The sequence below is a fragment of the Bombina bombina genome, chromosome 1 (assembly GCF_027579735.1).
Source record: "Bombina bombina isolate aBomBom1 chromosome 1, aBomBom1.pri, whole genome shotgun sequence".
NCBI lineage: Eukaryota > Metazoa > Chordata > Amphibia > Anura > Bombinatoridae > Bombina > Bombina bombina.
In genome coordinates, this window is record NC_069499.1 from 487,564,453 (window position 1) to 487,579,923 (window position 15,471).

Consider the following 15,471-nt stretch of genomic DNA (forward strand, 5'->3'; position numbering starts at 1 on the left):
TATTTGTGCTCAATACTTTAAAAACTGAGCATGCAAAGAAATTATCAGCTTATTTCACTGAGCATTATATTATAAAGCAAGTGTCTCTTAACATAAGCATAGGGAATTTCCCTTAATGAGAAACAAATTTCCAAAGGTAAAAATTGCCTTTAAAACATCCCCTTGAGGGGCCTCTTAAAGGGACATTTATACACATTTTCAACAGAGCTAAACTGAGAGCCTCTAAGTAAGTTTTTAAACTGTTTTATACTGGATTGTTTTATCAGTATCTGTGCATCTTATTCTTTATAGTAGTGTCTATTACATGCAGTTATATGAAAATTGGTGTATACTGACAAGTTATTTTATAGAATATCTCAAGAACAGAGAGGTTTAGAAATCCAGTTTAGAGAATAATGAAAAATTAAATGTTTTTCTGGTACTTCCGTATTTAAGCCAGCTATTTAAAATGACAAAATAAAGGTAAATGAACTATTTGTAAACTATTTAATACACTCCTGCAGGTAAAATGAATAAGTGGGAACAAATTAAGTAGGAAGGAAAACAATCACAATGCACTGTCCATTTCCCAATATCCTCACATGTCTACTACATATTTCCATAAAGCCGAAAGCACATTAGTCTCTGTTTAAGTGTTGATCTGGCACTCTCATTGACTTCTGTTTAGATTTGCTTGATGAATAGAGTTTACTGATTCTATGTGTGCGGAATATTTGTAGCACACCTATTACAAATGTGAAATGAAATAACCTAAAAATGCACCTTGTTATCATCATTTATTTGTAGAGCATCTCTATAAACCTAGGTGCATGTTAACATGAAGAAATAATAAAAATGATGAGGCTGTAGAGGGCCCTGCTCTTGAGAGAGTAATTTCTAGCAGAAAGCAGAAACACATTTATAGGCACACTTCTTTCAAATAAAATTATTACAGGTGGAAGTGCTTTTCAAGAATGAGAAGCAAGTATAAAGTACCACATAGTGTATGATATATAGATAGACCTAGAGACTCTGGTGTCAAAGGATTTTCAGCATTATTTTGGAGGGATGGGAAATAGATGGCATTGCAGCAGAGCAATGACATTCTTTATTACAGGTATCTCTTACATATGAGCACAGTGTTATTGCTGATCAGTTGAGACGGTGCAAATATTAGGTCATATTTAGGGGCTATAGATTGAATGACTACTAGCAGAAATGTAAAGATGAAAATAAATAGGTGAAAAAGTTCCAAAAATATAGATAGAACAACATTTTCACTGAACATATATCCCTAAAAGTTGTTTTATCATGGTAATAAAAATTATACTTGAAATAAAGGCAACCTAAAATACCGAAGTATACTTTAGTATTCGTTAAGATCATTACATCACTAGCCACATTATCCCAAGGAATAGCATGTTGCGATCTGCAATGTCGTCACGGAAATTGCAGCATGTCTTCAGAATTAAAACCAGACAGATGCTAAGAACTGTTAGCGCTTTCACTTTGCAGCACTGCTCAACATCAGGCTTTACTCTTCAAACAGCTCTTTGCTCTGGCTGTACTGTGTAAGTTTTCCTTAACACGGTGCAGCCAGAGTGAAGCACTGTTTGAAGAGAACAGTCAAATATGGAGCAGTAGCGCAAAACGGCAGTGCGCTAATTGATGACTGAATCTCAGGGATTTTTTCAACTCCACCCCCTAGCCTTTCCCGGTTTGCAAAGCTATAACTCCTGAATGTAAGACATTCTTCAGAGTAATGCACCTTTTTGATTACTACATCATTAACTTATAAATATGTGATGCTAGACCAAGAACAAAGAGAACCTTTATTGAAGAGACATTTTAATTAATGCAATTCCCATGTGCTGCATTATATTATAAAACTGTAAAAAAATGCTATATTCTATCTAATTTAAAATGACCTGCAGAACTATTTTCATTCAAAAAAATCTCATCAAAGTGAAAAAGTTCTGCCTCTGGGGTCGCCTTTTTCAGAAAAGTGATTATTACATCACATTCTTTTTCTTACTGTGGATTATTAATGGAAAGCGGACTACTGTTTAACTGTTTAGTAACCCAAACCTGAATTTGGCAACATGACATAAGTACAGAATCAAAAGTATGCTTTATTCCAATAATACATTTTTAAAAATATTAAATTTAAAAACACAAAAAATAGTTTATTTTTATTCCGAGAGATGAGCTTTTTGCTATATGGAAAGCTCTGCTGTCAGAGCATACAGGACAGCTGATCGATGCCTTATGTACAGCGTGGGCTTGGCTGTCAATCAAATTTGTACATATGCAGTGATCGTGGAGTGGGATTGAGTGCCTGCATTATATTCTATTATGTTAATATTCTATTAAATTAAAAACATGTATGTTAAAAATCGATAGACATACTGTAAACTCCCCCAGGGTAGGGAAACATTTACAAACTATTTCATACAAGAACACATTTAGTTGAAATAATTTTTATTGAGTGCAATACAAAACAAACAAGTTAAAATGACAATACCACATTCTCCATCCCCACCATAGGTATTATATATCCATAGTCTCTCTGATAATTTGCAAAGTCCCATGTATAGAGTAGACCCGCGGTAATTCATCCATTTGCGACTCATATTTTAAACTTTTACACCCATTACAACTTTTTGAACATAAGGTACAACTAAAATAAAAATAAACAAAAAAAGGAAAGAGCAATAACAAACAAAATAAGTCACTTTGTTCGCAGCATCCCCTGCATCCTCTTATTTTAGCTCTTGTATGTCTCAGTCCTTGTACGGAATCAAATACAGTCTAGTCCCCTGGTCTCTCCAATCTGTGAGTTTTTTTTTTTGTCGGCTTTGCTATTACTTCCCTCCAGCATACAGTAGAACCAGATCTTACTGAAGGAGTCCACCGTATTCTGTAAATGGGCTACGGTCTCATACATTGCATAAGTGTTCTGGATTTTAATAATAATTTCAGACCACTCCGGAGCTCCCGTCTTCCAATACCTAGCTATGGAAGTCCTGACAAGGGTGTATATTATCCTAATAAATGTGTTACTATGTGTATTGTAGTTTCTATTACTAATATTCAATAGAGCTTGTGGAGCTGAAACTACAATTTGGTCTCCTATTAGTCTGGACAAGAAGTCTGACGTCCTCGTCCAAGTTTCCCTGACTTTGGGACATTCCCACCACATATGCATGTACGTTCCTCTAGTCTGACACCCCCTATAACAATTGCTTGAGCTTCCTTTAGCGGAGAATGCTGTCCTTACAGGTGTCAAGTACCATCGGACCACCAATTTGATACAGTTTTCCCTTAAATCAGCGCTCAGTAACCCCCTACTAGACTTAAATATCAGCGAATTCCACTCCTCCACCTGTATTACTGTCGCTAAATCTGTTTCCCATCTACTAACAATAGGTGACTTGCTCTTAGTTTTTGTTGATTGGATAGCAAGATACATGTGTGAAATTGCATGTTGTAGTCTGTCCTCCACTTCCCTGTTGGATATATGTATGAATAGCAGATGGTACCTGTAAATATAAAAACCAATGTAGGGGAAGTGGACTAAGTTTCTCCTGTAATTGAGTGAATGTAAGCGGGGATCCTTTGTGTAGGAAGTTAGCCACCCTGTACAGACCCTTATTCTCTCACTTGTCAATAAGTGAATGGCTGTCACCTGGAATTATATATTTTAACGGTCGTATTCTAGTATGGTTTGAGATCAATTTGTCTGCATGTATAAACCCATTCCACTGCTGGTTCGAAAGCAAGAGTGCCTGTGGTCTATACACCTTGTCAGCCTCTAAAGCAGCACTCTTCCACAGAGTATCCTCAGGCGAGCTTAATCCCCCACATGGAAGCCTCCAATTTGGGCCATACTACATCACAGCTCCTTCTTCCCAGAATAGAATTCTGAGCCAGTCTAGAGGCTTGGTAGTAGTCCCAGAGATTTGGGAACCCCACTCCCCCCAGTTGTCTATGGCGCGTAAGAACTTGGCTAGATATTCTTGCGTGTTTGTTGCCTCCTAAATAGCTGAGCAGTGTGGATTGAAGGGCGTCTAGGTCCTTTTTGTGTACCTTGATCGGAAGTACTCTAAAGAGATATAGTAACCTGGGTAGCAGGTTCATTTTTATAGAGGAAAGTCTACCATACCAGGAAAAATTGTGATTTTGCCATTTAGATATTTCGTTTTTCATGGTTTAAAAGAGAGTAAGATAGTTGGCCTGATAAAGTTTGTCATAGTCAGATGTCAACTTCACCCCCAAATACTGGATATGTTCCTTTGCCCATCTGAAATCAAAATTAGTTTCAATAAGCTTAATAGTGTGTCTTGGAATGTCAATGGGTAAAGCTTCACATTTGTCTATATTAATCTTATAACCTGAAATAATTGAAAATTTGTTTAAAATATCGTATACAATAGGCAGGGAAATCAATGGTTTGGTCAGGGTCAGTAGAACATCCGCGAATAGTTATTTTGTAGGATGTGCCCCCCACCTCCAAACCCCCGATGTCTGCCTCCTTACGGATGGATTCAGCCAGTGGTTCTATGCATATTGCAAAGAGCAAGGGTGAGAGTGGGCACCCTTGTCTTGTACCGTTCAGTATATCAAATGTATGGGACTGGTGACCAATCGTTCTAACATGAGCCTTTGGGGAAGAATATAGTGTTCTAATTGTGGAAACAAAGGACCCACTAAATCCCATATTGCCCAAAACAGCCAGCATGTATCCCCTGTCTACCCGGTCAAATGCCTTCTCCGCATCCGAGAGAAGCAGAGAAGGCACTCTATGAGCTTTAAGGTACTCCAGCACTGACACCATTCTCCTTGCGTTATCTGGGGCTTCCCTGCCTTTAATGAAACCCACTTGATCGGGGTGTATGATATCTGGTAAAATCTGTTTCAATCTGTTGGCTATAATTTTTGTGACAATTTTGATATCCTGATTTATGAGGGAAATCGGCCTGTAACTTGAGCAATGCTTTGGGTTCTTTCCTGGTTTTGCGATTACTACAATTTTTGCCTGAAGTAAATCTTTGGGCAATGGATTACCTTCTAAAATGTGGTTCGCAAATTGTATAAGATGTGGGATCAGGGTGCTCGCAAACAACTTGTAGTATTCGCCAGGCAAACCATCTAGTCCTGGGGCTTTCCCTGGTTTGAGATCTTTATTGGCTTGGGCGACTTTGTTAGAGGTAATTTTGTCGTTCAGTTGTTTCCTAAGTAACTCACTAAGTAAGTCTTGTGTGGAGGAACTCTGGGCTACCTTTTTACCATCGTATAATGTGCTGTAATATGATGCAAAGGTGTCCACTATCTCTTGGGGGTGAGATGTTTCCTTGCCGTCGCCTCTGTGTAATATGGGGATGGACGCAACCATGTAATTGTCCCTATTTTTTTTTTTTTGGCTAAATACTTGTCCGGTTTGTTGGCATACAAGAAATAATTTGTTTTCATTCTATGGGCATATTTTACAGATTGATCATTAAGAATCGTATTAAACTGTTGTCTTTTTTGTTGTAACTGTTTTAAGGTGATTGCAGCTAGTGTTAATCTGTGTTTTTCTAGTATCTCTATGTCCTTTTTGAGACCGGCAACAGTGGAGTTCTGTTTCTTTTTGAGTGTGGATTTCTCTTTTATTAGTATGCTCCTGAGAACCGTTTTGTGGGCAGCCCATACCGAAATCTGACTCTCTGTGGAGCCTAAATTTATATTCCAATATTCCCCCATAGCCTGTAGCATGTTTGCTTTGATTTTTGGGTCCCGAAGGCAGGATGGGTCATAGGTCCACGTCTGTATTCTACTGGTGTCTCTTATACCTTTTTAGAAGGATCTGTGTGATGGAATGGTCTGATCATGTGTAAATATGTATGTTAGCAGATAATAATAGGGGGCGTAAAATCTGACTGATAAGGATATAGTCAATCTTTGAGTAGCTGTTGTGGGCTGCTGAGAAGTATGTTGTATCATTTTATAACCCCATATAGGGATTTCCATGTGTCAGTGAGTGTATGTGGGGAGAGCGAGTTTAAAATGTTATTGGCTGCTGTTCTCATCCAAGCCTGCTTTTTGGTGAGATGTATATTTAGTGTGTATTTAAGTGCCTGGAGGTCAATGTTAAAGTCTCCTGCAAATATGATCCTCATTTTTGACCGGCTGGTAAGTAGATGTGAAATATCACAAAAGAATATATCCTGCTTTTCATTTGGGGCATAGACATTGCAAAACAGAACATCCACTCCCTGAATTTGGTCCTGAACTAACGGGTATCTACCTTCCTTGTCCGAGATTGTTGTGGTGTGCATAAAGTACAACGAGGAGTGTAGTAATATTGACACCCCTCTTTTCTTTGAACCAGCAGTGGAATGGAAATTCGGTTGAAATTCTCTGGACCAGTATTTGGGTATGTGTGGTCCAGTTAAATGAGTTTCCTGTAAGGAGATTACATTTGCATGTAAACCTCTGTAGTGATTTAGCGCTGTGCGCCTTTTAGTGTCTGTATTCAGACCTCTCACATTGTGAGAGACTAGATTAAGTGTTGGAAGAGCCATATGTATGCGTAGCGCCCCCGAGAGGGGTCAGTGTGTAGTATCCACAGACATATCGTGGCTAAGCATCGATGACGAGGCCTAATGTAATCACGGATTACTACCTCATTAATCTGCAACATAGTTTTGGGAATGGGACATGGTTTATCTAAAGAACTGATCAGTGATTGGACAATACCCCCACAATGACAATTGCATACACCGTAAAAAAATGAATAAAAAACATATATATATATATATATATATATATATATATATATATATATATATATAATCAGTAACAAGAATCTGGACATCTAGATGTCCATACATATAAATGGGTTAAATACAGGTAAGTGCAGCATAGCTAATCTCAACATGTCATAGCTTAACGGCTGGCATACTAGCATTAAAGATATAAACAGTGTTGAATCTAAAGAGAGGTTGGACATAAGCCCCCAGGGGGCTTCACATCTCACAATGGGACATTCACAACATTACCCAGAAGTTCAGACCAGGTTTTAAATTTTTTATTTTTCGTTACTCTGGTCCACCTAGCTTTACGTGCGAGGAACTGTGGGTCTAGGTTGTTGTAGGGAAAGAGAGTCTTGGTGCATCTTTGGCTCCTCAATGTTCAAGTATTTGCAGATCTCTGGAATATCTTGTTCTGATTTGAGAGTGAACAATTTGCTGTCGTGAGAGATGTGTAAGGCAAAGGGATAACCCCACCTATATAGGATTTTGTGCTTTCTTAGGAGGGAGGTAAGAGGACGCAAGGCATATATGCGCTGAAGAGTGCGTATGCATAAGTCTTGATAGAATTGAATAACATTTCCCTGAAATTTGAAGGTTGGGAGTTTTCTGGACGCTGACATAATGGTTTCTCTATCCGGGAATAGTAGCATCTTGACGATGACGTCTCTGGGTAGGGGAGGCCTTCCTTTGGCTTAGGCTTCAAGGCCCTGTGGGCCCTTTCCATCAGGAAATCTGTATCGCCCTCATCCCCATTGATAGCTCTAAAAAGCTGTGCCAGATAAGTGGGTAACTCAGAGGCTCCTACACTCTCTGGGATATCTTTTGAGTCTGTTATTCCTCCTGTTTCTATTTTCAAGATCCTCCATCTTGTCTTGGAGGTCTAGAATTAGTTGCTGTTGATTTGAGATGGATTCAGTAGTTGTAGCAATGTCCTCAACCAGAGCCTCATGGTCATTCTCTACCGCCTAAACTCTGTCTCCTAATTCAGATATGTCTTGTTTGATCTCTGCAAGGCTATTTGTGACTGGCAGCCATATCATCTTTGGATACTAATGCCTGGAGGTCAGCTTTCGTTACAGCAGTTAAGGTTCCCAAAGTATCTTGAGAATTACTAGATAAAACAGGTTCTTCATCATTTGTATTCTCTAATGTCTCTGTTATGACTAGCCCTTTAGCTGGTTTTAGGAAGGTCTTATCTGGTTTAATGTTCTTTCTAGCTGCCATGTCTGTATTATATGGATTCCAGACTCCAAAAGGGCAGCGGATCAGCAGCAAAACCGCAGAGGACAATCCAACTGGCAAGTCTTGTTTGCAGGAGTAATGGCGTAGCTATATTTAATATCCTCCACCTCAGTGAAAATTTGTACTACCAGCTACACTGTGACTTTAAATGTATGTTAGAGTAAATCTTGCGTGTTCCCACGAGTCCTCCCAATGGCTGCTAGGGTTATAGTGTGTCCGACCTCTGTGCATTTACAGTACACCCATGTGGTAATATTTCAGCGCCTGGTAGTTAATTTGTTCTCCTGCCCCGCAGCTTTTCATATAGCTTCATGTTTAAGCCACCTTGCTGTGTAATCTGGAGTGTCCTTTACTTTTATTGTGGGCATAGCTTCAGAGAACTATATATTGTGGGAGGTTTTAGATGTCTATTGCGGAGCCATCCTCCTCTATGTATTTTTGCTGCATCATATAGGGCCTACCTTCCCACCAGGCTATTTTAACGCATCTGATAATCCGCCAGCCTTTGGTCTCTTTTCCTTGTCTTCCTCAGCGTAGGTTCTCCACCACAGCTATATGTGGCTTCAGGAGAGACAAGTGATTGCAGGTTAGGAACCGCTCCCAGATTTGCGTATACTCGCCGGTAAACTTTTCTTGGCAGCGGTTAAGACCTCTGGGTCGGATGGTCTACACCTTTGTTTCCCAATGTTAAAAATATTTCTGGCAGAGTTGCCTTTGCTATCCGGGAGGTGTCTGCATTGGTCAGCGGTGTGTTTGCAGGTCAATGTGGCATGTTTCTCCTATTATATCTCCAGCACTGCACGGAGCTCCCAAGTTAAGCTGCCATCTCAGAGCTTGGCCAGACTCTGCCCCACAAGAACACATTTAACAGGACACTTTGAAATGACAGTATAAACTATTAAATGTGTTGTACAAAAAATAAATTGCAATATAATTTAATTATTTTGTCCCCTATTCAACTGAAAGTTGTGGGTCTTGTAATTCTCTGGTGATTAGTACAGACTCCAGACTTAAAGGACCATTATAGTTGGAAAATGACATGCTCTAATCTGTTAGAGCATATAATTATAAGACTATCGACCATGCAGTTCTGTGTGTTTAACCCCTGCATGGGGTTAAATACTCATTAGAAATGCCGCTCAGGATTCGCGGTGCACTGCTAGTCCAGAGCAGAAAACGCTGCTGATTGAATCAGCAAGTTTCCTTTGTGTTTGGTCTAACATCACATAGGTAAAAATATAGTAGTCAAAAAGGTGGTGTGATCTGCTTGGGACCAGCAGTGCACTGTGAGCCCTGAGCGGTATTTCTACTGTGTTTAAACCCATTGCAGGTGTTAAACATAGTGCTGCAGGGTTGATAATCTTAAAATTACATGCTGTAACACAGAGTTCTTCAAACTACGGGTTAGACCCATAACTAGCTATTAAACCTGTTAAACATTGTTTAAATGCTGTTTACATTTACACTGTAAAAAAGAAATGCGTATTGGTCTAAAACTGTTGTGTGAGTATGCAGTGCTTACTGTCTTATGGGTTCAACTCCCTCAGCTGTATTGGTGGACGAGCCTAATAAACAAGAAAATAATTTGTTTCATTCCGCACAATTCTTTTTTTTTTTTTCTTCTCTCCAACAAGTTTTTTTTTTTTTTTTAGGTACCCTCTTATTTAGAAATAAGAAATTACTTCTAAAAATATATATCTTATAAATGTATGACATTTTGTTGAGCTAATCTCAGTGTTTTGTGTTGATTTACTAAAATTAAAGGGCCACAAAATTAGTTTCATGTTTCAGATAGAGCAGGAAATTAAAGAAAACTTTCTAATGTGCACATTTTGATAATAGAAGTAATTATTTTCATAATTACACTTTTTGAAGCACCAGCTCCTATTGAGCATGTGTAAAAGTGCACAGTATATATGTAAATGCCTTTTGTGATTGGCTGATGGCTGTCACATGATACAGGGAGAGGGAGTATTGGATTAACTTTGAAATTTGCCAGAATATATTCTACTGCTCATTTCAAATACAAGGTAAATGCTATTGTATTGTCTTTTTATTGTGTATTTGTCAATTATTCCATTCTACTGTATCTAGTGGTCCTTTTTAATTAATTTATTTCATTTTCAAATCTATTAATCCAAATTCATTGCCATGCTGTAGTTGATGTGCTACTCTGCATAAATATAAATGTATCTCTTATCATTTACTATATCTTAACTTACTAATATCTTCTTATGCCTTGCGCATTGTGTGTCTAAAGTGTGCTTCTTTTCTTTGTTTTAGTTGCATTTGTGGTATTGTGTTGAAATCTAGTTTTAGATCATTTTACTGTATTTTATGTTTTGTATCTACATTTATTTTGCATGCTTAACATGGCTTTGCCTGGATATTCTGTTTGGTAAGTTCAGAATTGTGAAGTGTCTTACGCTTCTCAACCTGAGACTGTTATCTTTTGCTCTCTATCAAATAGCTAATTGCTTCCACATTTGTCTAGATGTGCACAACCTTTGCATTTTCATCCTGTGATTTGAACCTATCCTTTCTAATAGTTTCCAAATCTGCCACAGCAATCCTTTTTATGATCATTAGCACAGCAGTCTGTGAATACAGCACTAAAACTGTACACATCAATCTAGAAACAAAAAATATAGGATTTCAAGTTGAAATTGTGTGCGTATATAGTTTTTATTATTATTGTATTTTTGCAGCAACAGCTAGCACAACTCCAAAAAGAAAAATCAGAGATTTTGAAAAACCTAGCACTGTACTACTTCACATTTGTGGATGTTATGGAATTTAAGGTGAGTCACTTGTGCTTATTTATTTTTAATGTTTTGTTGAATGTTTAAATGATGTGGCTGCCAAATCCATTACTATGAGTTACAACCATGGGGCTAAAATTAGTTTAAAAAAAAATAAAGTAGAAATAGATTTACTATAAATTTGAGCACACATCTTTTTCTTAGGGATCTTGTATGTTTGTTTATTTATAAAGTATAAACAATGCTAATTCATGCAATTGTGTTCTTTTGAGTGATCTAGCGCTTGCTTTTGATATTTTACCCAAAACTACTAGAAGAAATATTTTGTAACTGTGATTAGATATCTGCATATTACTATAGTTAGAATATATATCCTATCTATCTATCTATCTATCTATCTATCTATCTATCTATCTATCTATCTATCTATCTATCTATCTATCTATCTATCTATCTATCTATCTATCTATCTATCTATCTATCTATCTATCTATCTATCTATCTATCTATCTATTATTCTTGGCTTTATTTTTACTATATTTCTCAATAGTACATCTACTGGAAGACCATTTCATGTATCTATTTTTTCTTTAAATATATACTGTTTTAGCTTTAAACATAAAAGGATGATGTCTTGTTTGCAGTGTTTGTTCTCCCCTCTGTTCCCTACCTGTGTACACACTTTCTGTGCCTCTTGCATTTCCTTATGCTGATAAACTGAGCAGGTGATAGCCCACTTGTATGTCTGCTGCATTTCTGTCCCAGCATGAGGTAGTTACTCATTTCTCAGATTCAGTGTTATTCATCTAGTCTCCAAGTACATTCCTCTATTTCCAATCTGTCGTGTTTTTCCTAATTATCCACTTTTTGTGCCATGTCAATATATTTTTTTCCATTCAAATAGAGATTGAGAGCTTGTTCTATATTCTGTCATTTTTGACAGCATACCCAGAACCCCTCCTTGCCTTTCCACTGCCAAACAATAAGTTAATGAATGTGCATCTAAAACATACAGGGCTAGATGACAAGTGAAGCGCTAATTTATCTCGGGCACACGATAAATAACCAGCCATTACAATTGGCTGGTTATTGCTACCACAAGCTTGTGGTAGCCATTAGTGCTCCGAAAATTAATCAGAAATCAGATCTCGGGTTAATTTTCTAAATGAGCCCCAGTTGCCCCCAAATTTAAGTGCAGTTTTCTTTCTAATGACACGAGTCCACAGATGATCAGTAATTACTATTGGGAATATCACTTCTGGCCAGCAGGAGGAGGCAAAGAGCACCACATCAAAGCTGTTAAGTATCACCTCCGTTCCCTCAAACCCCAGTCATTCTCTTTGCCTACATTGCATTTCTATAAAGTTGCTACTCTGCTATGAAGAAATAAGTTTTAGTTTAAAATTTAAAGAGACAGTAACGTTTTTTGCCAATCCATTTTCAAAGTTAAATAAAACTAGTTTTATTTTTGTTTGTTTACTTATTGGGTAAAGATGGACCAAGAGGCTCTGCAAAATATTACTTGTAGCTTGTGTTTTGATTCTAATGTGGAACCACCAATCCCTTTCTGTTCCTCATGTATTGAAAGAACATTGCATTACAGGGATAGACTTTTTGATTCTGAGCCATCATTAGCTAAGGCGGATGCTGTTCAGGGGTCTCCTGTTCACGTTATGCCACAGCTTTCTCCTCAAGTGTCCCAAACCTTATCGTCTACACATGCAGTAGTGCCCTGCGTTTCTTCTCACACTCCGGTTGGAGTTACCTTGCTAGACATTGCTACCCACATATCCTCTGCGGTAACTGATGTGCTGTCTGCTTTTCCCATGCTGCAGGGAAAGCGCAAAAGGAAATGTAAAGAATCAGTGAGTAAGGTTTCTGACACAGTCGTGGCTATTCCGAATGTTCCCTCCCAGAAGTCTGAGGAGGAAGATATTTCGGTAGCATCTGAGGGTGAAATCTCAGACTCAGACAGTGTAATTCCTTCTTCTGATGCTGAAGTTGTATCCTTCAGGTTTAAACTAGAACACCTCCGTTTTACTTAAGGAGGTTTTGGCCACCTTGGATGACTCCGACACGACTGTCGTCAATCCTAAGAAGTTCTAGTAAGCTAAACAAATACTTTTATGTACCTTCCGCGGTAGAGTTTTTTCCTGTACCAGACCGGGCTACAGAGATTATTGCACAGGAATGGGAGAGACCTGATATCCCTTTTTCTCCATCCCCAATTTTTAAGAAGATGTTTCCAATATCTGAATCTGTTGGCGCTCTACAAATAACCGATAATAATAAATAATAATAATCAAGGAGTCTTGGCAGACGGTCCCTAAGGTGGAAGGGGCAATTTCCACTTTGGCTAAGAGAACCACTATCCCCATAGAGGATAGCTGTTCTTTTAAGGATCATATGGCTAAGAAGTTGGAAGGGTTACTTAAAAAGATGAACAAAGTAAAACGGGAACAGCTTGTGGATGTATGCACAATATATTTTATTTTTATTTGAAAGTAAGTCTCTTTCCCACAAACAGCTTGGATATTGTAATAATTGTAGTTTCTGTTCAGTACTATCAGTGGGTTGTCCCCTAACACCCCTGACTATTTCAAAATTGAAGGCAAAGTTCACTTCCAATATCACCAATAAAGTATTATCTATATTACAAGTGACTCGCCACTTTCTTGTCGCTGGGTGCTGTTTTCTTCCACTTCCTGTGGTGCTGTTAACAGTAGAGAGGCTGTCTCTGCCACCCCATGTCTTGAGTCCCTTGCTGGTGATTGGCAAATATCCCTTGAAAATATAGTAGTCCAAGCTGAGTGGTACCATACAATCCGCAGTTTAGGGTATGTTTTTATAATAATAAAACTCCCTTTAATGTGCTCACTGTGGCCACTGCTAGCAGGCTAGGATTAAGGCAGACGCCGAAACCGGTCAGCCTTTTTGTTCTCTGATTTTTCAATTGTTATAAATTATTTTTTTCACTCTTACCCTGGGGGTTAATTAACCCTTTTGTACACAATAAAGTTTTGTTTTTTAACTCGCTTTTTTGGTGCTCCTACAAACTTTCTTTATTTGATATTTACTTAAAAAGATGTATGTACACCAGTGTTTACAATGGCAACCTGCGGTGTGTATTGCTACTGTCACCAGCACGGCAGCTTACTGGTTTAATGCGTTGTCTGAATCTATTCAGACAGATACTCCCCTTGAAGAGATCCAGGACAGGATCAAGGCTCTTAAGTTGGCCAATTCCTTTATCATGAATGCTTCCCTACAAGTCATTAAGTTGGGAGCAAAGATTTCTGGCTTTGCTGTTATGGCCCGCAGAGCCTTATGGTTGAAGTCCTGGTCTGCGGATGTGTTGTCTAAGCTTTTGGCGATTCCCTACAAGGGTAAGACCTTGTTTGGGCCGGGCTTGGCCGAAATAATTTCAGATATTACGGGAGGAAAGGGACAGTTCCTCCATCAGGATAATAGGAATGAACAGAAAGGACGTCGGAGTAATTTTCGTTCCTTTCAAAACTTTAAAGGTAAGCCTTTCCCTCCCTCTTCCAAACAGGAGCAGTCAAGTCTTCCTGGAAGTCCAATCATTCTTGGAACAAGAGGAAGCAATCTAAGAAGCCCGTTAATGACTCAAAGTCAGCATGAAGGGTCTGCCCCTGATCCGGGAGTGGATCTTGTTGGGGATAGACTTTCTCTTTCTTTCATGTAATTAGCAAGAGTCCATGAGCTAGTGACGTATGGGATATACATTCCTACCAGGAGGGGCAAAGTTTCCCAAACCTCAAAATGCCTATAAATACACCCCTCACCACACCCACAATTCAGTTTTTACAAACTTTGCCTCCGATGGAGGTGGTGAAGTAAGTTTGTGCTAGATTCTACGTTGATATGCGCTCCGCAGCAAGTTGGAGCCCGGTTTTCCTCTCAGCGTGCAGTGAATGTCAGAGGGATGTGAGGAGAGTATTGCCTATTTGAATGCAGTGATCTCCTTCTAAGGGGTCTATTTCATAGGTTCTCTGTTATCGGTCGTAGAGATTCATCTCTTACCTCCCTTTTCAGATCGACGATATACTCTTATATATACCATTACCTCTGCTGATTCTCGTTTCAGTACTGGTTTGGCTATCTGCTATATGTAGATGAGTGTCCTGGGGTAAGTAAGTCTTATTTTCTGTGACACTCCAAGCTATGGTTGGGCACTTTGTTTATAAAGTTCTAAATATATGTATTCAAACATTTATTTGCCTTGACTCAGAATGTTCAACTTTCCTTATTTTCAGACAGTCAGTTTCATATTTGGGATAATGCATTTTGATTTGACCATTTTTTCTTACCTTAAAATTTGACTTTTTCCCTGTGGGCTGTTAGGCTCGCGGGGGCTGAAAATGCTTCATTTTTTTGCGTCATTCTTGGCGCGGACTTTTTTGGCGCAAAAATTCTATTTCCGTTTCCGGCGTCATACGTGTCGCCGGAAGTTGCGTCATTCTTTGACGTTATTTCGCGCCAAAAATGTCGGCGTTCCGGATGTGGCGTCATTTTTGGCGCCAAAAAGCATTTAGGCGCCAAATAATGTGGGCGTCTTATTTGGCGCGAAAAAATATGGGCGTCGCTTTTGTCTCCACATTATTTAAGTCTCATTTTTTATTGCTTCTGGTTGCTAGAAGCTTGTTCTTTGGCATTCTTTCCCATTCCTG

The 15,471-nt window shown here is 38.6% G+C and overlaps 1 protein-coding gene across 1 annotated transcript in view; it reads left to right on the forward strand.

Annotated features, from left to right (window-relative positions):
* The window catches only part of NCKAP1 (NCK associated protein 1), a 472,154-nt gene that overhangs the window by 53,067 nt on the left and 403,616 nt on the right, over positions 1–15,471 (forward strand). The window contains exon 3 of the mRNA XM_053698543.1: positions 10,727–10,819. Coding sequence (XP_053554518.1) covers positions 10,727–10,819 — 93 coding nt within the window. The remainder of the gene's footprint in view (positions 1–10,726; positions 10,820–15,471) is intronic.